The following is a 23,046-nucleotide window of genomic DNA, read 5'->3' on the forward strand; positions in this document are numbered from 1 at the left end:
AAAACGGAAATGAAAAATAATGAAATTATGCATGCAATTAAAAGACGATCAACAGAAGGAGATAACACGTTTATGGCACTAACGTTTCAAGGATGAGAATCCCAAAGGTATTATAGGCAAGATAACGTTTATTTCAAGGTTACTTGCAAGTGGACCATTAGGAATTCCGTCGTGGGTGTCTCTCTAACATCAACATCGATTTTAAACCTACAAAAAACGCAAGAGCGTACTATTCCCTATTTTCTGTTTTCGGTAATAACATATTGACATTGCCATTTAAATATCCAATGATAGAAAATTTTCTGTGGAAGAAACTTTTGCGTGACAAAAAGGTTGATTTAAAATTGATCGATGTGTCATTGTAAAACGACCTTTTAATTTTAAATTATATGCCTGCAAAGTTACGAAGGACAACAGGAACAAATTTTAACAACGTCATTTCCAACGGCAATGGTGACACAGAAATCCGGATCGATATCGTATTTTTTGAACAGTCGTTTAAATGTTGGTAGTGACGCGGTAATAAGATTACTATCGTCTAATTCTATACTGTTCTAGCATCCATTCGCAACTACGCGCCTAATGAAGTTAACACGTGGTAATTGCCCTAAGTGCATCGGACAGGTCGAATGCTTCTAGCAAAAGAACGTAGAGAAAGGACTTCGCAAGCACGGAAGGAGACTTCTTTGTTATTACACATTATGCGATTCGACGAACATCCGATCACACAGATTAAATTTTGATCAAAAAATGGGGCAACCTTCGACGATTCAGCGGAATCAATTGTGACTCACATGCCTAATGAGTCACTCGCGTGAGACACGCTTGAAGCTTACCACGAATCTTCTTTACTATTGAATTGTTAATGTTAATCGAAACTAATTAACTTCCAAGAAGAAAGGAAGGAAAGGAAAAAGAAATTACGAGCTATTCATAGGATTCGAAGTAAGCCGATTAATTTTGATGGACACTTTTTCGTTCACCAATTTCCATCGCTCGAGAAAATAAAAGATTCGAGAGCCAAGGATCATCCCGTATTTTTTGACGAAATGACATGACGTGCGTCACGACGCGTGTCGTGCCCATAAGAGAATGGTAGCTATAGCGAAATCGTCTAATCGATGGAAGTCGTGACACACTCATCTACATACACGCATTTGTCGACCGACTTTGCAAACTTCTACTTTTCAAACGAAAATAGTATGACTGAAACAAATAAAGATAATTCGCAACGAAATATTTCGCCCGCACACGTGTGCATCTCAACGGATAATATCACAAAAGAGTGAAAATGGAGCTGTTGCGAACCATCGATTCCTAGCGCGAAGCGAGTCCCTTGATCTCTTGATTTGTTCTTTTCTATGTGAGTGGCGATTAAACTTTTACAGAGTCGTTCGCTCTAATGGAAAATATCGACATAAAATCGCTATTTTTTGTGTCACATATTCCGAGAGGAAGTAAATATAATATGCACTATTTGATGTGAAAATGAATTATCAAACTCATACAGTATTAATTTTCGAGCCGTAACATCGATAAGAGAATAGAGGTCAAAGCTTTAACGAATGAAATAATTTTTCAACAAGTTTGTGCTGGAATTCAGTATCCAGGATCATGCGTTTGTCCATAAATATATATTACATTTATAATCGGCGTGGAATTAAAATACGTGAGGTTTAAACTGGAAAATTCAACAGAAGATTTTAAAAATATATAGGTGTGTTATAAAGGATTACAAAATATTACGCGATGGGCCGGAAGCAGAAACGTCGCCTGATACCGGAACAAGACCGTAGAATTTGCGGTAGCATTTGCTTCTTCCAGTTCACCTTCGTCATCAGTTGCGTAGCTTTGGTTTATCTCGGCGTAGCGATCTACGCGCCATCGTATAGGTAAAAAAACGACTTATTAAATCTGGTATTAAAAATTAATTTCCGGCATATCGTTTCCTTACTCTTCAAAAGTGATACGCTTTCAAGATATCAACATAAATAAATTAAATAAACATTACCTTATACTGAGGAAGAAATATAGTCAATTTTAATAAATATTGAGTTCAATACTGCCAACTAACCCATTTACTTACAGTAAATAAATATATATACAATAAAAAAATTATTAAATCAAATTAATGGTTTTCGTACCAAATAAATATATATTTATATTTAATATTGAAATATTTAGTGTTGGCAGTATTCAACTAAATATTTATTAAAAGTTACTATATTTTTTCTCAGTGTGTCAATCATCAAAAGTGAAGGCTGCTTTCCATTTAGAAGACGTAGTCGATACGAGTTCTATCTTTATTATTTATTGAATGCCAAGAGATAGATCAACGTTTACGTCTCTTAATAGCTTAAATTTATAAAAAATCATCAAAACTGTCACAATTAAACAGGCTGATTTTAAAAAAAGTCAAAATTTCTATTTGCACTTAAAAAGGATGAATTTTTTTAAGAAAGTGAAACGAAAATGACAAAAATAACATTTGATCATGTTAAAAATATTTTTTTTTTTTTTCGATATTATTTGATTTGTCGATAATTTTTCTATTAAGTTGAAAAATATGTTATTTCCTTTCTCTGGAAAACTTAATTTTTTTAATTGTGTTACTTTTGAAGTAAGAGAACGTTATATTTAATTGTTAGACATACATATAGATATTAGTTTCTCTATATTCAAAGGATTTATTCCTTCTTAAAATCTTCTCGCAGAAGACTGTGTTATATAACGTGTAGCATCATTAAGGAGAAATTACTGACGCTATTCAAGTTAGAAATATTATTCGAGACAAAGCTGAAGGGAGATGTTCGCTGTTTGTTTCCGGGGTAATCTGAGAAGTGCGTTAACGACGCCAACGTAATTTCAGAGCTTTCCACATTGGCATTGAGCCGGAACCGGTGATGTGCCAAACCGTTAATGCCTCGATGGTGAATAATTGCGGCTGGGCTAGTTGCGGCGAATGGTGTTTGACGAAGTCGAGCGGCTTTTGTCCCCAGTTTCACGCAACCGTGAGACGTAATGGCACTGACGTGATTTTCGAAAATTGCACCAAATTCAATACAATCGCGTGCCCTCAGGTGCGTAGAACGTAACAAATACTATGCGTTACAATAGTCTTTTTTACTTCTGCTTGAAAACCTAATTTTGTTATAGTTTAGATGTTACTCAAACATGAACTGTATGGAAAACTCTCGATAAATTATATTGTTCACAGATGTGTATTGTTCACAGCTGTAACAAGTACTATATATAAATTATGGATAAAATTAAGAAATTTGTAAACTATTGATAATTTGACTTTAATCTTTAGAAAACGGATGGGTTTATTTTTCAAATTTTACAGCGTATTCTTAGTAAAATTTATTATAATTTATTATATTTCTCACCTCAAACACATTGCTTCAAGACTGTTATAGTAGTTAATTCTTCTGAAGCTTTCATGAGTATTTTCTTCAAAGATATCAGAAGGTTTACGGGTTATCGTCATGTCTTAATCCATTGCTAATGCCAATGTTTCGTGAACTTTGCTGTTTCGATCTTTGCGTCTTTCATCAAGACGAGGAACTGATACTAATATAGTGATTTCCCATCTGCTGGCATGATAATGCCAATATTTAAAAATAGACAAATTTAAAAATTCATTACTAGGAATTTTTGAGTTCGTTGAATTTAAATTTGATATCAGAAATTCAAATTCAAAATGGCAGATCTGGTGGCTTAGTAATCGAAAAAATAAATTTTCGTGAAATTAATTGTAAGATTAAAACGAATGATAGTCTTAATTCCCTGACATAAAAAATATAATTATAATAAGTTTGGCTCTTGGGAATTAGCGCTGTACTACGTGCGTGATGAATTTCAATATTATTAAATTGTATCTCTTGTATTTAATTAATAATTTGTATACATGTTTCGGCTAACTTTTTAGCCATCTTCAGGACATACAGATGAATCCGTGGTAAGCAATAAGATATATAAAACTACAGTAGCTACATGTTTTAATATCTGCAACGTTTCCATGTGATCAGTCAAAATGCGTCTTTTCTCCAATAAATAGTTGATTGACCACCTCACATGCAAACATTGTGGATATTAAATGGCGAAACATGTAGATACTGTAGTTTTATACATTTTATTGTTTACCACGGATTCATCTGTATGTACTTGAAGATGGCTAAAAAGTTAGATGAAACATGTATACGAATTATTAATTAAATACGAGAGATACAATTTAATAATATTGAAATTTATCGCGCACATAGTACAGCGCTAATTCCCAAGAACCAAACTTATAATAATTGTAAGAGGTTTTTAAAATTAAAAAGTAATAATCAAAAAGAACATATAAAGTTTCGAGAACGTACTCTTTAAATTCTTTAGAATGAAATCTCACTCTAAAGAGTGAAAATTTTGTCAATCTTTTCTAAGAGTTCTTGAAAAAGAGTGGCAGAATTTCCAATCTTTAATAATGGGATACCTTTAAAGTGAAATTCTACTTCAAAAAAATTAGAAAATATGAAATAAATTGAATAAAACGTATACAATATACAAGCAGTGTAAAACTGGTTTATTAGCATTATAAAAATAAGGCGAAAGCTATTATTTGTGAGTATGTATAGGTACTGGTAGCCATTAAGTAATTAATTTTAGTATTAAGAGTTCGAAAGAACAAGTATTAACGATAAGACCAAGCATAAAATTGACAACATAAAATAAATAGAACACTTTAGTGGTACTACCGTCTAAAGGATAAATTACAGAAAATAATAATATTTTCAGATTACAGAAAATAATATTTTTGTAAAATAATATTTTGTTTCTAAAATACTTATACAAATTGTATTTAAAATATTATAACAAAAATACACACATAGAGATTTATACAAGATTTTGCTTAATTTGTTCTTTTTGTGGAAGGAATTAATGAGAAATTGCGTGGGAGGAAAGAATTTTCCAATTTATTTATTTAAATACTAATTTTAATCGTGATTAATTTAAATTAGTAATTTGATTGGTCTCTCTCTCTCTCTCTCTCTCTCTCTCTATTTCTCTTAAAGAAATATGAAACTTCATTTAAAAGTCTAACAAAGAACTGAGAGAAAATACTATTAACAAGCTCAACGTAATCTCCGCAAGTTGGGAATATTTACGGTATAAGATCTAATATTAAAATTTCATAGTTTCATTCAATGCTGTCTTGTTAGTAGAACAATTACAGTCTCGTATAATTACCCAATCAACTCGGAAATCTTCAGCAAAGCTTTCAGAGGGAAGATAATAACGAGCTTTTCTCGTATGCTTCGTTACTTACTTGCCATAATCTTTCCTCCAAAGCTTTTTCCACTTAACGTAGTATGAAAGTTCTTCTAGAATGATGGAGACGCGTACGTTTACCCTTCGGATTTCGATCACTTTATTTCACGGTACATTCCCAACTGAGCGTGATCGTAAGTTCCCACACGATCGGATGCTTTCCTGTGGACGTAGGCTTCTATCTCGTGGGAATATTACATTTTTACTGAAGCAGCATAGACTCCAATTTCTTCTCCATGCCGCCAAACGTCAATGCGGTAAAGATATTGCAGAAGATTCGTCCGAATAATAAAATGTAACAAGATACTTGTTGTGTTACTCGAAAATCTTCATCATTAATAATAATTCCTTGAATTCATGGCTTTGGTATTCAAGCTCGAAGTTCGCTTTATAAGTTACTATTTAGAGATCAATTCTTTAGTCTCCTCTTTTAGTCTCCTCCTTTAATTATCCTTGATAACGTTGATCGTAATTTATCGTTAAAGTAATGTTGAAATTATACCGATCACCTTGGCAAAATTATTGGAGAAAGAAAACATACGTAGCAATTAACTTGCAATCTTCATTGGACTCGAAATAAACGTTGCCTACAATATGTTAAAAATATTTACAAAATATATATGTTCTGAAAATTAAATAATATAACATTATTCATAATTCATTTACTAGAAATTTTTTAATTTTTTATAGAAAATATGGTAATCGCACTTCGTTTCTGCCTCTAATTTCCATCTCATCTCACGTTCTTATTATCTCTTTTGTATAACGATCCATCAACCGAGTGATATCGATTACTGTTGGGACGTTTTCAGTCCGTTGAGAGAAAAAACCTTTTGCAATATTCACGAAGAAAAAATGCTATTAAAAAATCCATTGCGTGCGATACGCGTAGCATTATAACACCATCCATCAAAGAAATTTTTACAGAAAAACATTTTTTTGTCACAAAATTTGCGAGTAATATTAGTTGCTTTCTCATCGTTATGATAATTATTTAGCGGATATATTACGGAAGTATAATGCTAATAAAAATAGATATTGTATAAGGGTGGAGATGTAAATGACATGACATAAACTTTCACTATCATAATAATGGTATGTTGTTACAAACAACTCAGCCATTTAATCCATTTTATCAACAATGGTTGCGGATCAAAGAGCTTATTCGCGGATGGTTATTACATAATCTAACAGAAACTGATAAATTTTGTTACAATAAAACTTATTATGCGTAACATAAATTTGCCGAATAAGTTATTATTCGGAACTTAAACGCAATTAAAATGCATATTATAATTTCTGTCGTTCGATTAAAAAAAAGTTGATATTCACAACAGTCGAAAGATTTTCAATTATTAAAAGATAGAAAGCTAAAAATACTCGGTATTCATGAACCTAATTTAAAGTAAAAGTCACGAGTTTGGAGAATACGTAGTTATCCCTGAGGGAGTGCCCTATTAATATGAATATTTAGGCGCACGGCATCGTACTGTATGCCGACCGCTAATGCTTTGCCAGCAAGTACGAAACTTTCTGAAAGTAATGGGATTTAATTAATGACATTGATATGTGAAAGCGCAATATAGAGTGTAATCAAAGCATACATAATGTAAGCTTTTATAGCATTGACAATGATGCTAGACAATTTCCATAAAGTAATTTTCCTAATGAATTAATTATTCTAATTAAATAAAGGCATTTAAAAGTTTTTTGAACATTCTATTAAAAGGGATAATAATTTTATAATAGAATTTACAAGTATAGACATTTTGAAACCAAAAATATTATTTAACTCTTCCACAGCAAGAAAAAAATAATATTAAAAGATGACAAGATAAAAAAAATAAAAATTTGATAATTGTATAATTATCATTACTTTAATTAAGTAAAAACTATGTTTGAATACTTTCAGATAAATTTTAGCATATATAAATAAAACAAAATTTAAATTTAATTGCGAAATTATTCAAAAGATTTTAGAAATCGCAGTCGATACGTATAATTCTAATTATAATTGAAAAAATTGCGAGAGATTAAGATTACAATTCCATTGAGTTCCACTAATTTTAGAATATTATTACATTCTGCATAATTTTATACATTAACATATAATTAATAATAAGATAAAGAATTCAAAACAAGGAATGGTCAATAGGTAAACATGGGGAGCATGAAAAGATATAATTGCAACAACGGCAGCGAGTGCAGTATGTTGACGGGGGTATTCAACTGCAGCCTCGGACATTGTTCAAACATGAGCGAATTGATGCTTTGTCATCACAAGGCCGACGGTATTGTCATCGATAGTGAGAAGGATAACATGAAACTGAATGGCTTCTTCAGCTGTCAACACTCTAGATGCACGAAAATCAAGAACGCTTTCAATTGCGACCGATACTGTCCGAGCATTAATACTAGCGACGTGAACGTGTATCTAATGCAGGACGACAGTGTGATATCAGCCAAGTGCTCCCGTGGGATGGCCTTGAACAGAGCGAATGGTAGCCTACCTGGTATCAGATTGGACGAGCCTGTTAAAATTTGGGACGAAAAAAACAGCAGTATCGTCGCAAGCTGTTTCGCCGTAACGAAGAACGGCAATGTCATCAGGTAATGACGAATATTAATATCAAAATCTTATAACGACGAATTTTCCAAATCATACTCGAAAAGAATAATTTTGCTGACATATTTAAAAATTTAGCTAGATCTGAAAATAATTTTGTTGGACGGTAAAATAATTATGTTGGAGGTTCAAGCTAGTTACTAGGACGTCAAAACTTTGCAGCGTTGCTCATCACGCTTCAACAAAATCGTCCTTTTCGTTTATGAATTTATTCTATTAAAATTTTATTTTGTTACAAGACAAATAGAATAATTGAAATATTATCTAACAAATAAATAGAATAAACATTAAAAATTGTGATTATATGAAAAAATATGTTAATATTTATTGCAATTAATTATATATTTACTGTACAAAGAATGCAAATTTTATATAAATTGTTAAGATATTACGTATTATATTTGAACGTTAATTTTTTAAAAAGATCTTATGTCGCTGTCAACAATAGAGTAACTATTGAATTCGTTCACACTGCCGCACCTTTGATGAGTGCCTTAAATGCAACAGAAAAGGAACTCAATGAGACGCAAAAAAATCTCCAGAATTGAATTGCCGTCGATAGATAGCACTACAGCTTTGTTGAATGATTGAATAGAGAAAATACTTTTGTCCCATTCTTTTCCCACCAGGATCTATTCGAAAAGAATTCATATCATCATATAAGTATAACCAATCGATAATACGATAATACTATTAATTTTAACATACTTTATGCCAAGATAAAATTATTATATTAAAAAATATTATATTATATTATTATACAATTACCACGTAAAATGTACTTGATTTATGACATTTATGTGATATTATTCATGGAATGTTATTCAAGCATGATTCCATTTATCATTATTGAGTTTTCCTAAGCTAAGGACCCGAAATTTTATTGAATCAACTATTAAAAAGGGAATAAGCTAATGATAAAAAGAGATCAAAATATTAAGGCATATCAATGACAGAGAAAGAGACAAAATATTGGGGTGTGCCCAGTCGCAGGATCAATGGTTGCTATAGAAATACCCTATATGAGTCTATAGAGAAACGACACATACTTTTACGATAAAAGTAATTGACCCCAATAAACTTGTCTATAAATATTTAATTTTTATTCGTAGCCTTGGTCACAGATATTTAATTAAACATAAAAAACCCAACATATATATATATATATATATATATATATATATACAGATATTAATTAAACATAAAAAATCCAAACACATATATATATATATATATGTATATATGTATGTTTGGATTTATATATATATATATATGTATATATACATATATATGTAGTAAAACTTTTTCATTAAAAAGATTACAGAAATTGCAATGCTCCATAATACGTGTGAAAAACAATTATCTTTTTAAATTTTATTCACAATTTATGTTTCATTCTATTTCTATCATTCACATCTTAATCATTTTTTTTATATAACAACATCAAAATTGCTATGTGATCGTTATCGTTTTTGTTGACATTCGCAGCACGGAGGACTGCGTGAATGGTACGTTGTTGGGTGAGATTCTGGTTCCCAAACCGTCCATTAATTTCACGAGCTTCCTGAAAATTTATGAGAAGAGCCTACGGCATCCGGCGGACCCCACGAACACTTATGTTCCGGCGCAGCAATCTTTGACCATCTACAACAGCTCGCGATTATATATTAACCTCGAGCGTTGCGTCAACACCTTGAGAGGCGAATGTAGACAATTTCAGCTCACTCACGGTCGTGATGGCGACAATCAGACGGCGCAGAGTCGATATCTCTGTTATTACAACAAGGTAAAACATTTTCTGTCGAAAGAGATTTGACAAACGCATGAGGATTTCGTATCAGATGTATAATCTCTGTGACTGGAATTAGAAATTTAAACTTTCCATATAAAAATGAATGTTATATTCGTATGAAATAGTACAATAAAGCCAATATTTATATATATTTAACAATATAATTTTATAGTTTAAATGAAAATTTTGTCACTTTATTTTTTTTTTTAATTTAATTATCTTTTGAAAATATACTTACTTATTGTTGAAATAATTTTTGATAATAATTTTTGATTCCTAAATCGCCACTAAATTTTTATGTATTACTTTCAAATACAATATAGAAAAATCTGTAATTTTTTTATAATTTTTTATTAAAAAAAATTTTTTTTCGTGCAATATTTTTAATTCACTTTTCTGTAGAGTGGCAATTATGCTATATAGAAAAATATATAATGCATTTCGTATCAAGAATGTTTTTTTACAGAATCATATTTTTTGCTGAAAATCAAAATAATTTCTTTTAAAAAAGATATTGCGATTTATGTTTTAAGAAATTATAAAAAAATTAAACTTGACAAATAAGGCAAAGCATAATTAAATTGATAAAGAATCACCGTGAAAAATATTTTAACTATCGTTGATTGTCATCTCCGGTATAATTGTGAAATATTGATAGATGGGCAATTCTTATTCATATGGATGCACATATTACGCAGAACGACTCGTTGTTCGTGGTTGCACGTTTCGATCTGAAGAAGACGCGAATGGAGCTGTTGATCGCCGTTATCGTGCCGGCTGGACTCTTCATCATCAGTATGATCACCCTGATTATCATTTCGCGATCGGTGCAGGTGGGAGACGACGCGAAGATGCGATGCAGATACTGCGTTGATAAGCAAGAGGCCGAGGGCGAGGACCAAGGACTCGTAGAGGCAACGTCCTCTACGACTCAAAGTCAGGTTAATGAGAACGAGATTAGAAGTATGACTCTTTAGCAGTACAAGCCGCTCGGCATAGGCACTACGCTGGGTTATGAAAAGCTGCCATTGATCGACATGGACGAGGCTGAGGATTCCTTCTAGAAGAAAATGCGACCTCATTTTCAAAAGATCGTGATGCTGGAAAGATCCATCCAAGATAAAACTCCGCAGATGAAATCCGAACATGTGAGTAAAGTTAAATTCTCGAATGGACATTAACGTCGTCTTCCGGAATGAGGTGTAATCAATTTCTTTACTGTTACAATTATAATCATTGTAACGCGCAATGACATGGACGTTACAATGATGTGACTGATCGTTGTGTTTGAAATGAAATTTAAATTCAAGTGATCTCTGCCAATGAAATTCATCGAAAGTAACCCTTTTAGGGTCCAAGTTAATATTATTGACTCTTCAATTATATATTGATGGGATATATTTGTAGGTATGCTCACTGTTGCCTTCGATGTATCGCTATTATTTTGTTTGCGTGCAAGACAAACGAATTGACACTGGTATCACACAGAATCGTCGGTACATAGTTTTAAGATTTTGCCTCCGAGTATATTTAGGAAACTTTCATAAAAAATGTGTCATTCTCTTACTTCAAAAGTAACACAAGAATTCAAAAACACTAAGAATATGATTTTGTAGTTATCATCATGAATGAGATAAATATTACCTTATCAATTATCAAAGGTAAACTAATTTAATTTCAATAAAAATCTTATTTTAGACCGTACGTGAGAACACAACCAATACGAACTATAAATTAAAAGCCTATAACTGTCGAAGCTGGATCTTTAATGCTTAAATAATTCAATGTGAATTATATGCTATATATATGTACATGCATATATACCATATTTGTAGTTATTTGAATTGCGCGCCGAATTGGTTTTCCGGATTTATAAACGCAATTAAACTATTGTACAAAATTGTGATATTATTACGGTAGTTTAGTTGCGTTTATAAGTCTGGAAAATCAATTCGGCGCGCAGTTTGAATGACTACAAATATGGTATATATGCATGTATATATATATATATATATATATAATTTACATTGAATTATTTAAGCATTAAAGATCCAGCTTTGACCGTTAATATATAATTTCTAATTTAATTTCATTATTAAAAAATCGTCAAAATCGTCACAATTAAAAAAGCGTGATTTAAATCAAAAGTTGTCAAAATCTTTATTGTTAAAAGAGAATAATTTTTTTTAAGGGTTGTAAAACGAAAATGACATTTGATTATGTTAAGAATATATTCTTTTTGTTAATTATTTAATTAATCAAAAATTTTCTGTCAAGTTAAAATATAGTTCTTTTCCATTTTTGACAGAAATTTTGACTTAACTTTTTTAGTATTACTTTTGAAGTAAGGAAGCGATATGTAATATACAATTGTTTAATGCCACTGTGTTTTAACGAATACTAACAATAAAGACGTTAAACAACTGCATCTCCGTGCAATATGTACGAATAAAACAGAAAACAAACAATTCATTAATCAACGAAGACAAAACGGAGCAAGCGATGGAATGGATAAACACTGAAGTATTCGCTATAGTACTTCGCGAGACAACATTCTTTTTTTATACGAGAATCGCGATTTTTGCGCAAAACACGACATGAACAAGCTTATTTATGTACATTATGTAGGATAACACGATGATACTTATCGCTCGTTTAATATTCGGTTGACAACGAACGTGCATTTATATTTTTTCTACATCCACTTATTGTGTGCTACACTTGTAGTTAACTCCGTATTATTACCGTACTGTGATTAGATATATGTACGTATCCTAATGCCGCTGGTGAAAACACTTAATATGATTCCCTATTCCTGATACGCGAACTCGAGTATTATGACTGCCTAAGCGTAAATTATAGTTGTATAGTAGATACATTGTATATTACATATACTTACGATACATAAATATCAGTACGTTGCAATGTAAATATATAAATATATATAAATATATATATATATATATAAAACATGCTTTCAACGAGACATTTATATATTCGTGGTGATCAACGTTGCCTCAATTTTCGTGCCAGTTTTGTGTTAGCGTGTGTTTCAAGTCAATCAAAACAATATCCGTCATATAATAAATATTCGAAATATTTGATACAATTAACAAAATATCGTATGTGTGTTAATTTAGACATATGAAATTTTATGAGTAGAAATTATAGAAAAAATAACACAATATCATAAAATTATTTGTAGTTTTTAATTACTGAATTCATTTCATTTTTAATATTCTTCAATCATACTAAAATAAAGTAATAAATAATCTGTTCAAGAAAAATAATTAGCACAAAAAGTAGTAATTTGATATTTGATATAATTTGATTTTTATTCTTCATGCTATTGATGATTTTATTTATTGAAAGGAAGAAAGTACATATTTTTTAACTTTTAATGGAAATTTATGAAAGAATTGATAGAAATACACTCGCATTCACACAGCAGCGTCAAATACAGGCTTTAAATAGAAAATAAGTTAATATAATCTCATGCAAGTAAATACACGTGTGTACGCAAGAAGAGTAGCTAGAAGTTCAGGCAAGAAAAAAAGACTTCTGATGTCACTATACTCTATGTGCCTTCTTCCGCTTTCGATGAAGCTAGTAAAATGTACCTATTAATGTTTGCAAATACTATGACAGAGACACAAGGCTCGAAAGAAAACTCTTTCGCTCTCGGAAACAAACATGACAGTTACTCTGTTACGTCTATTATTTCTATTCTGTTGTAAAAATAGAGGAGTACCGGTTTGTAAAGAAACATTTAATCTCGTGTGTATTTCTTTCTAAAAATCATTAAATGGATCATATAGTCATGAAAGCGATGTGATCGACAAACGATATTTTGACCAGTTAAAAACGAACAGAAAGGTATTAATGAACAAATGGGATAATTAGCGGGACGTTCCTCGAAACGTTTTTTTAAAAAATACCGGTTTTGAGGGAACAATGCAAGGTAATTTGTCGCTAGTAAAATAATATGCGATTATGCAAATAACGAACAACTGTATATCTAATTATGTATGTGACTAAAAAAGGGCTAATTCTCTTTGTATGCATAACTATTGCTAATAGCTTAGTACATAGATATATGTGTACATAAATAGGACAATTCTGTGGTATGCCTTTATGACGTTTGTGAAATATATGAATGTGCCGACTGTAAAATATAATTTCTTTTTTTTTAATAAAGTTTCTTCACGTGTGCAAATTGCCACAATCTTACTCACATATTTATTCGCATCTTAACTTATCTTTCGTTCAAAGTATAATTAACTCGCTCAAAAATATACCTCTTAGTAAACAGTTCATAATAAACGTTGCGTGTCCATGCGATATATAAAATACGATATGGAAAAGGGGACAATTGAAGAAAAAGCTTCGTTAAATTTATTTATACGTTCCCTGTAATGAAATAATGAGAACATAGAAAATTTTCTGCCCTTTAAGAACTCCTTTCATGATAAAAAAGCGATGCGCACATCACTGAACCGTAATAAAATAATATCGTCGCTTGCGTGTTACGAAGTACTTCGTGCCGAGGGTATCACTCGAAAGTTCTGCTGCGCAAGAACAAAAATGCTTTTCATATCTGCCGTTCGTTTGTAATATGCCCATGCAAATTAATGTACCGCGGAGAACATTTTCTGACCTTGGCAAAACGCATACAGTTTTATTCTTCTATAATTTAACACAAAATTGCAGAGCGATAAAAAAATTTTCTTTGAAGAGATTGCCTGTTTCTTGAAATTTTCTTATATAGCTCATATTTTTGCAGAAATATAAATTATCTTCTTTGCATTTTGTTAGTATTATAATTATAATATATGCCGTATTATGTTATAATATTATATATATTATATATGTATACATATATAATGTATATATATATATATATATATCTATACATATATGTATAATATATATGATTAATAAACTGGAGTATAAAACATGATCTTTTGATACCTGCAAAAGATTTATACTATCTAAACGTTTTTATCTAGACAAAAACAATTAATCATCGTCATAGTTAATTAATTCTTATCTTTTCGATCTTCTCATCTTGTAAGTTCTATCGTTCTCTCAAACCACTAAAATATGATTGTATCGTTTCGATAAAAACAAACGCGAGACTGAATTGTCATCGACCTACATTCGCAATAACTGCAGATTAAAATCAAGTGCGTCCTGTCAATCACGCAGCTTGTCGCTCAATATTTGAAGGATCCTTCATAATGCAGGCACCGTTACATGCTCATTATCGCACATCACAATTTATAGAGGGAGAAAGAGAGAGGAGGGGAGGGAGAGAGAGAGAGAGAGAGAGAGAGAGAGCCATTAGATAGAATTTCTCCTTTACTCATCGACGCGTCGCAAAAAGCTTGTAAAATGATTCGATGTCTGATGGAAAGTCTTACGTCAACATAAAAATGATGACCAAATAATGGAAGCTTTCAGACGTCAATTTCAGAGGACCGCATTACGTGATAGGACAACTAACCAGTGAATAATAGAGATACGACCGCAAGCGAATTGTATCATAAAAAACAAGGACAGTTATTTGGATTTATAAGCTTCTACACGCCATAAGTAGATACAAATAGGAATTGCATCTCACACATCGTTAGTATATTGCTTAAAAACAGCAGCTTAATATCGATATGCCATATATCTATTATATTTAACAATAAATTTTTGAAGAATGCTAAATTAGTCTAAAGTCTTTTTCTTTACGTAATTCTGTGAAATACGATGTTCTATAAAAATTATAAACACGAGTAACAAGTGGATATATTCATCATGTTACACAACAGTATGTATAGATACATGATACAAATTTTGTAGATAAATCAACTAAAAGAAACTAATATTGTTTCGTCGAGTAAGATAACGATCGTTACATATTACGCAAACGAAATATATCGAATTAAGATGAAAATTTTATTGAGAATTCTAACGTAGAAACTACGCTTTCGTTTTTTAGCGAGAAAAAATATTGGAACTTAGAGACGGCCATTGGATGAACTGAGCAAATTACGTTGCAACAAACACCGTGGCCTGTTTCTGTCGTTCTCTTAAGGAGAGCAAACCAAACGTCATGAAAATTCACGGACACAATTTCCTGTGTGTGAGACACGTATCGATTAGAGATTAAATCGACTAATGATATTTATGACTTAAGGAGATCCTTAATGAGAATATTTTTTTTAATTATTCATTTAAGTCTCTTTAAGACGAGGTAAAATACGAAGTACATTAATGAAGTAATTAAAATTTTATAAATTAAAAGACTTAATAAATTAAACCTAACTTCCGCTATGTCTATTGATTAATGCGAAGTTTCGAGGAAAATAACAAAATTAAGATTATGCTTAAAAAAAATTATAATAGTGTTTTTTCTCTATTAATAGTAGTAGCAAGATTAGTTTAAGCTTTATAATAGAGATTAAAAAATTAATTTGCTAAGTGTTTTGAAATTAATTTTAATAAAAGAACAAGCTTAGATATCAGAGTATTCCTGTTACATAATAATAACAATTATATTAATATTATTGTTATGACCATTATCGTTTCAATTTAATATGATTTATTAAGTTGATATATTCCAAATTGTTATTTTTTGAAAATTTGAAACAGTAACCTTGCTAAATCACACACACATTAATTCTGTTACATAATATATCCGATTTTAAATTTTAGGAGACAGATTTATTTATATATTCTGTATATTTTTCGTCGTAGTCTTTTTACCGCAATACACATACTCAACACTCGATTAAAATTTGATTTCAAAGAAACGACACATAAAGAAAAGATAAACCTTTAAAAAACAATTTAATTAATTAGCCCTTGACAAGATACTATGATCTATGATTATTCAAGCGGACAGTTTGGAAAAATTAGCATACCTGTTGCTACCTAAAGAAAGATGTTCACGTATTCCGTACACTTCAGGATAATAGAAATAGATTAAATAGAACACAAGGTATGTATAATAAATTATCTTGAAACATTAGCTTCTCTTAATTGATTATTGATCTTTGTATAATAACTATACGTGGAAGTTGTACAATATGCTATTTGCTGCAACTCCAGATCAATAATGGAAACGATAGAAATGGGACATTTGCTTCTACGAGTTCATTATATCTACCTTTTACACTAGTATTCATTTAAGTCTTATATTTAAGATTGCCTTAAGTACAGTCTTAAGTTGTCACAAGTCAATCACAAAGCAGTATTAACATCTTAAGACATTATTTAAGATGGTCTTGAAATAAGAATAGACTATGAATACTGGCATAATCTCTGCAATTGTATTCATAACAACTAAATTATTTAAATAAACTATTTAAATCAATATGCATTTATATATAATATTACGTTACTATTTTAAAATTAAATTATTAAAGACAAAAATATTTTAACGTAAATAAAAAATAATTTATAGATATTTCTATGTATCTATGTACTAAACGATTACATCGCAATTATTGCGTATAAAATAGTTTTATAATAATAAGTATCATATAATTTGAAGGATATTTTCATTTTAATATAAGTGGAAATAATTAATGTATAGATAAACTACGATATTATATCGTGATTTCTTTAAACTGCATAAATTAAACGCCTGTCTTAAAACAAAATATTATTATTAAAATACTGTTTAAATCAACGTAGTGTTACAGATTCTGTAGAATTCTAAAATTTATTTTTGTTTATTGCTTTAAAAGTGTTAGATTATTGGAAGAGAAAATTTGCAATTAGAGAAGACACGTGTCAACATAAACGGCTCGAAAGATCAGTATCAGCTTAAACAAGCTTGCAAGCTGTTTCTGAAATAAGCTACCCTACTTCGAATAGGGCATGCAGAGGACACGCGTGTGATCGATAGATATGTACTATCTTTTTCTAAGCACGTGGATCAATGGAGGCGACTTAAAGGTACGTTCTCACTCTAGCTGGAATATCTCATGAGTAGTAATCAAATCGATTCTGTTTTATAATTATTTAAAAATATACTGCAAATTTTGCAATATCAATTATTTCATTGATAAAAAAAATTATTAAATTTTTAGAAAATTCTGCAATTATTTCTATTTTTAACTTGTACGTGCTATTGATTTTCGAAGGAGCATTTAGGGTAAAACAGAACGCATCAAGTTCGACTACAGCTTGATCACCATTTGTTGTTAACGTCAATGTTACTTGATAATTTTTTTATTCAAATTTTTTGAGATCCAATTAAAACGAGTTAATGTACGTTCTTATGATTGCTACATTTTGTTTGTCAACAGTTATTAGAGAAATGTACATGCCTTTATCGTAGATGATTCATCCGAGATATTGTATAAAAAGACACTTACCTTCAGTTGTTCTTGACGACGGTACGCGTGCAACATTAATTGTTTCCGTTCATCTTCTGACATTAATGGCTCCCTCGCCGGTTTTCCAGATCCTCTTTTTTGTAGTTTCACGATCACCTTGGTTTTCTCGTTATTACCCACAAAGTCCTTCATCTTCTTCCCAGGTAATAACTCCTTTCCGGAGAACCATAGTTGAGCCAGTTGCATATCGATTACCTGCAACAAGTGTATGTCTTTCCAAATGTCGATAATGATGTCGCCTATTTCCAACATGCTGAATTTTTTCACAAGTGATACAAAAACTTAAAGAACGTTTTCCAGATTGGCTTCTCCTTTTAGACGTCTGTACAACATTTTTAAATGACAAATTAAATTTGCTTGTATGTACGTCATGTATATGACATTTTGCATTCTGCCTGAGTGTCCTCTTAACGTGCATTTATAAAAAAAATATGCCTCTTATTTCTATATTCATTTTAACATATCCAAAGCTTATTAAAATTGAAGGGGAATATGTTTACAATTTTTGAAGTATTTGTGTTGTCTTATATTGTCATATTAATTATAAATATTTAAAACACAATACATACATACCTCGAGAGAAGCTTGAGTACCGGTGAGATCTTCGGTATTCTCAAACTCTTTACGTATCACATCGTGTGGTGGAAGTCCCATCGGATAAACGATTGTCACAGCGCCTCTTAACAAATCCAGAGCTTCTTGAACTGTCTTTTGAGTAACCAGTTTCTCTTGTTGCACTAATTTCTGCGATTATATGAAACGATATTAAAGAATTTGTTAATCGAAAGTTTAAAAAGAGTAAAATGTAACAAATTAAATTGCATTTACTTTTGATGTCATGGTACGTGCATCCTCAATAGTTTTTTTCAGCACCTCCTGCATCTTTTCGTTGGGTTGTCTACCATTTCTATGACCTGTATTTATCTAAACTTAGTCTTAACTTATTATATGAGATGTACATGTGCAACTTTAAATACAATTTCGCGCAATTTATTTTCAGTAAAATTTTATATTACTTTGTAAATATTTGTAAAACTAAAATAAGAGATTCAATAATAAAATATTTCATGCATATGTTTTATACAATAGTAAGATGATTTTCGTTACAAAATATCAAAATGTCAAGATAATTTTACGATAATTATTTTAAAGTTTTATTGATATTATCAAAAAGTAGAGAAAAATAGGCAAATAGAAAATATAATAATAGAAATTAGAAGCTATCAAAAGTAAAAAAAAAGAAAAAATATATATATGATAATTTTAATAGCTTGCGTTTACTCATTATTAAGATATGAAATAAATAAAATATAGATAATCAATATCACAAATTATAAGCTAATATATTTAAACAAAAATGAATATATATTTTGTTTTCTTTATTAGCTTGCTCCGTAAGCATTTTTGTTTTTTAACAGTTCTTATGAAAGATCCATGACTCATTATCGATTATAACAAGAGGCGTTAATTTTTATAATAAAATCTATTATTATGCAAGGCCGGCGAAAAATGTTACGTACCGATCTTGTCTTTGTTGAAAGTCCAACCGCCCATGGGCACGCACTTGTCTGCCCATTCGTCCTTGAGCTTGAGCTCTTCGACCTGATCGTCCGTGAGGCCCATTATGTCAGGTGGTAACATCACGCCGTGCTTAGCCAGCTCCTCGATCTCTGTTTTTCACGAAAGAGATACTTATGAGAGGGCAAACGCGTGAGAGGGAGAGTGAGTGACCGTATTCAAGTATATAAGTCCGTATAATTATCCTGCGTGACTAATATCACACGATGGCCAGGATAGATGGGTTCATAAACTCAAGTCTCGACTTCTTATTACATGCTGTTATTACTAGCCGCGGGTGTGCTCCGAAGAGATAATCACTAATGGATTTTTCGCGTTAATATTCTGACTGCAAGGCCAGGGCCTGCCACATATAAGTTCACCTCGTCCCACAAAAGCTCGTAAAAAACAATTGGTCTTCATTGCAGCTTATTTGTTTCTTATAGAAATACTGTTCAATATTTCTCACATATATAACTTAATTTTAAATTATATTTAAAAAACTTAATTTTGTATCATAAGAAGTTATGGTATCGGATAAGACTAATAATGTAACATAAAAGAATTTTTCGTACTTGTCCTGTATGTTAAATTTTATATAAAAGAGTAGAATAAAAAATTATTTCTTTATATTTACTCTTTGATCTTACAATATAGTTAATTCTTCAAAATAGCCAAAATAATTCGGAATTTCTTAAACGTATGTTTAATTCTATTTTCTCAATATTTGGAGACCTGCCACTGCACTGTAAAGAGTAATAAATTTACCATAACAAATTCTTGAAATCTTCAAACGACCATTGTAAATCACTACGATGTCAGATATGACATCGTCCACATTCGCCTCCACATCGGTATCACATAAAAATTGGCTGTCGTCACCTTTCTTCACGTGCAATCTCACCATTTCTATCAAGTCAAAATTTTCAACTTTTAACTAAAATTGAAATTTCTGTGCTATTAATATAATTTGTAAACTTGAGGTTTTTGATTGAAATAATGGATGGTAATTAATTATAATTATTAATTTGACTTGAACGTTCAAATAAATTATGCTAAGTGTATCAGCGAGTTGTCACGAGAAACCACGAGGAGAACTAAGCATCCAACGATTCAACATATATTCACCCAACAAAAGCCTGAACAACGTCAGGATGATGCATCGTCCATAGTAACACAAGTTATCGATTAAACAATGTGAATACAGCTATCAATGTGAAAGAAATTGGAATAAAATGTTCGCACAATTGATAAACAGCTGAAAAAGAATTAGATTGATCAAGCAATAGCGGTAATAAAACTAACGAAGGAGAGCAATGAAAGTGGATCGATAAGAATAGGAAGATGTTTCTTAATGAGTATATAACTTTTTGTGTTGCTCATTATTATATAATATACATATTTACATTCTAGTGGAACACGGATTACAAGAATAAAGACGTTCATATATCGTTACAAATATGAAGAAACGCCGACAACGCATCTCCATTTTGGTCGTCGTGTTTCTACTGGCGTTTTTTGACACAAAAATATGATATATTTGTATGATTGCTTAACGTCAATATATAATATATATAGCAGCAATTAATAATATTTTAAATATTTTCGGCGCAACGTTGCACAATAAAAATCTATGTCATAATCCATAATTCTCTCGGCTATAATGTAAGTGACTAGTATTACATTAAAATACACTTAGAGTTTCAATTCGATGAGGTGCATCTTACGCAGGTCATTTTCCTGTTTGAGGTTCAAACAAAATGATCCATGGGCGTAACAATTGATTTGATCCATCAAATAAAATTTTGTTATGACTGTTACACATCACGTTATCATCGAGTGATGCGCATACTGGAAATTCTAATCTGGTTTTCTTTTCTTTTATTACTTTTATGTCTAACGTTCTATTCAGTTATTTGTTACGCCCACGTGATGGTCCCTATGATAATTGTTGCATACGGACATGTCAAACGATTAAACATCCTAAGCGTGTGTCCTAAATTCGCGAGCGCAGTTAGTTGACTCGCGACGATTCCGAAATAGACACGGCAAAAATTAATATTTTTTCTTGTTCATTTTAATTCTTAACATCGACACGAGTAACAGTGATAATTGCTTACATCGAGTGGAGTCTTCATACCACTCGCGGAACATGATGGAACAACGAGATTTGGAAACTTACACTTTACTCAAAATCCTTTCGCATTGCTCGAACTGCCGCGGCCATTGTGACCTCGGCGGTAAATCTATGATAACGAGCAGAGCTGCACAGTGCACTGCTTCGTTTACACAAATCACTATATAAGAAATATTTTTAGTTTCAAAAAAAAAAAATGTTTAAAATATTGTATCAATTGTACGTAACAAGACAAAATAAAATCACATTTGGTGCTATAAGAAAACAGAAACAATAGGCATAACTTTCTCGAAAATGTTATGTGTGTGTGTGTGTATATATATATAAAGCCATAAGTTATTTTTACTTAAATGTAGCCTCACTATGTATTTTTTCACATAACAGCTTAAACGGCGCAGCAGTGCATCATGTAACTCCGACACTGAAACGGCGTAATTCTTTCTTTTACATGTAACAAACACGTGCTTATAAGAGCACATTTATAAATAGACACATGTGTACATGCGTACGCGACATATTACATATCGGTTCGTCTACGTGTGATAACACTTATGAGAGAGGAAGAAAATTCCTCTATCGAGACGTGAGTCGACTACTTTAATGTGATACTCTATGTGATAGAAAAATTGGTATTTGGTCCAAAAAAAATATATGAAATGCATGTGAAATCTATATTCTCAAACAATACCCTATCTAGGCTTCGTCCCATTTTTAGAAGCCTGACGGAAACATTAATCGATCAACATCGTTATTATAAATGGTAACGAACGCTGTCAACTTAGATGCGGTTTCGTTTACAACTGTCACTGTAACTGATTGGTGCACTCTACAAGTTTGAATGATTTTGCATAGCGACATTTTATTATGATTCGGTCCCACGGATTCATTTGTTCATCTTAAAAGTTTCATCAGAGCACATACATATAGTTGTGCTTAGTTATAGAAAAATATTTGACATGCAGTCCAGTAATAAAATTTTGCTGTAAAAATAATATATTAAAAAAATTGTATCGTAATTTATATTATAATTTGTACAAGTCGAAATAATGACTTTTTGTACCAAGAAATTTTATCGATTTTATAAGAGAAAAATATCGTTAATATCAACTTCGTTTGCTCATCTTGAAGTTTTATCAGGGCACACACATATTATGAATGTGCTTATTTGTAGAAAAATATTTGATATGATGTCTAGTAATAAAATTTTGCTGCAAAAATAAAG

At 31.0% G+C, this 23,046-nt stretch overlaps 2 protein-coding genes across 2 annotated transcripts in view; one reads left to right on the top strand and one right to left on the bottom strand.

Annotated features, from left to right (window-relative positions):
* Nucleotides 1–20,645, bottom strand: part of LOC108770446 (UPF0769 protein C21orf59 homolog) — a 61,951-nt gene extending 41,306 nt beyond the window's left edge. Inside the window, exons 1-5 of the mRNA XM_018522046.1 lie at nucleotides 20,456–20,645; nucleotides 19,651–19,800; nucleotides 18,959–19,044; nucleotides 18,704–18,874; nucleotides 18,110–18,325 (exon numbers count right to left, since the gene is read on the bottom strand). Coding sequence (XP_018377548.1) covers nucleotides 18,110–18,325; nucleotides 18,704–18,874; nucleotides 18,959–19,044; nucleotides 19,651–19,800; nucleotides 20,456–20,594 — 762 coding nt within the window. The 5' untranslated portion in view covers nucleotides 20,595–20,645. The remainder of the gene's footprint in view (nucleotides 1–18,109; nucleotides 18,326–18,703; nucleotides 18,875–18,958; nucleotides 19,045–19,650; nucleotides 19,801–20,455) is intronic.
* On the top strand, nucleotides 1,750–10,873 carry Teh4 (tipE homolog 4 phospholipid transfer protein). The gene is made up of 5 exons (XM_018521968.1): nucleotides 1,750–1,892; nucleotides 2,870–3,080; nucleotides 7,472–7,926; nucleotides 9,431–9,728; nucleotides 10,433–10,873. Exons 1-5 carry the CDS (start codon nucleotides 1,750–1,752, stop codon nucleotides 10,709–10,711), a joined length of 1,386 nt encoding a protein of 461 aa, XP_018377470.1. The 3' UTR covers nucleotides 10,712–10,873.
* Nucleotides 20,646–23,046: the final 2,401 nt, after the last annotated feature.

This window comes from Trachymyrmex cornetzi, unplaced genomic scaffold (genome assembly GCF_001594075.2).
Source record: "Trachymyrmex cornetzi isolate Tcor2-1 unplaced genomic scaffold, Tcor1.1 scaffold127, whole genome shotgun sequence".
NCBI classification, from domain to species: domain Eukaryota; kingdom Metazoa; phylum Arthropoda; class Insecta; order Hymenoptera; family Formicidae; genus Trachymyrmex; species Trachymyrmex cornetzi.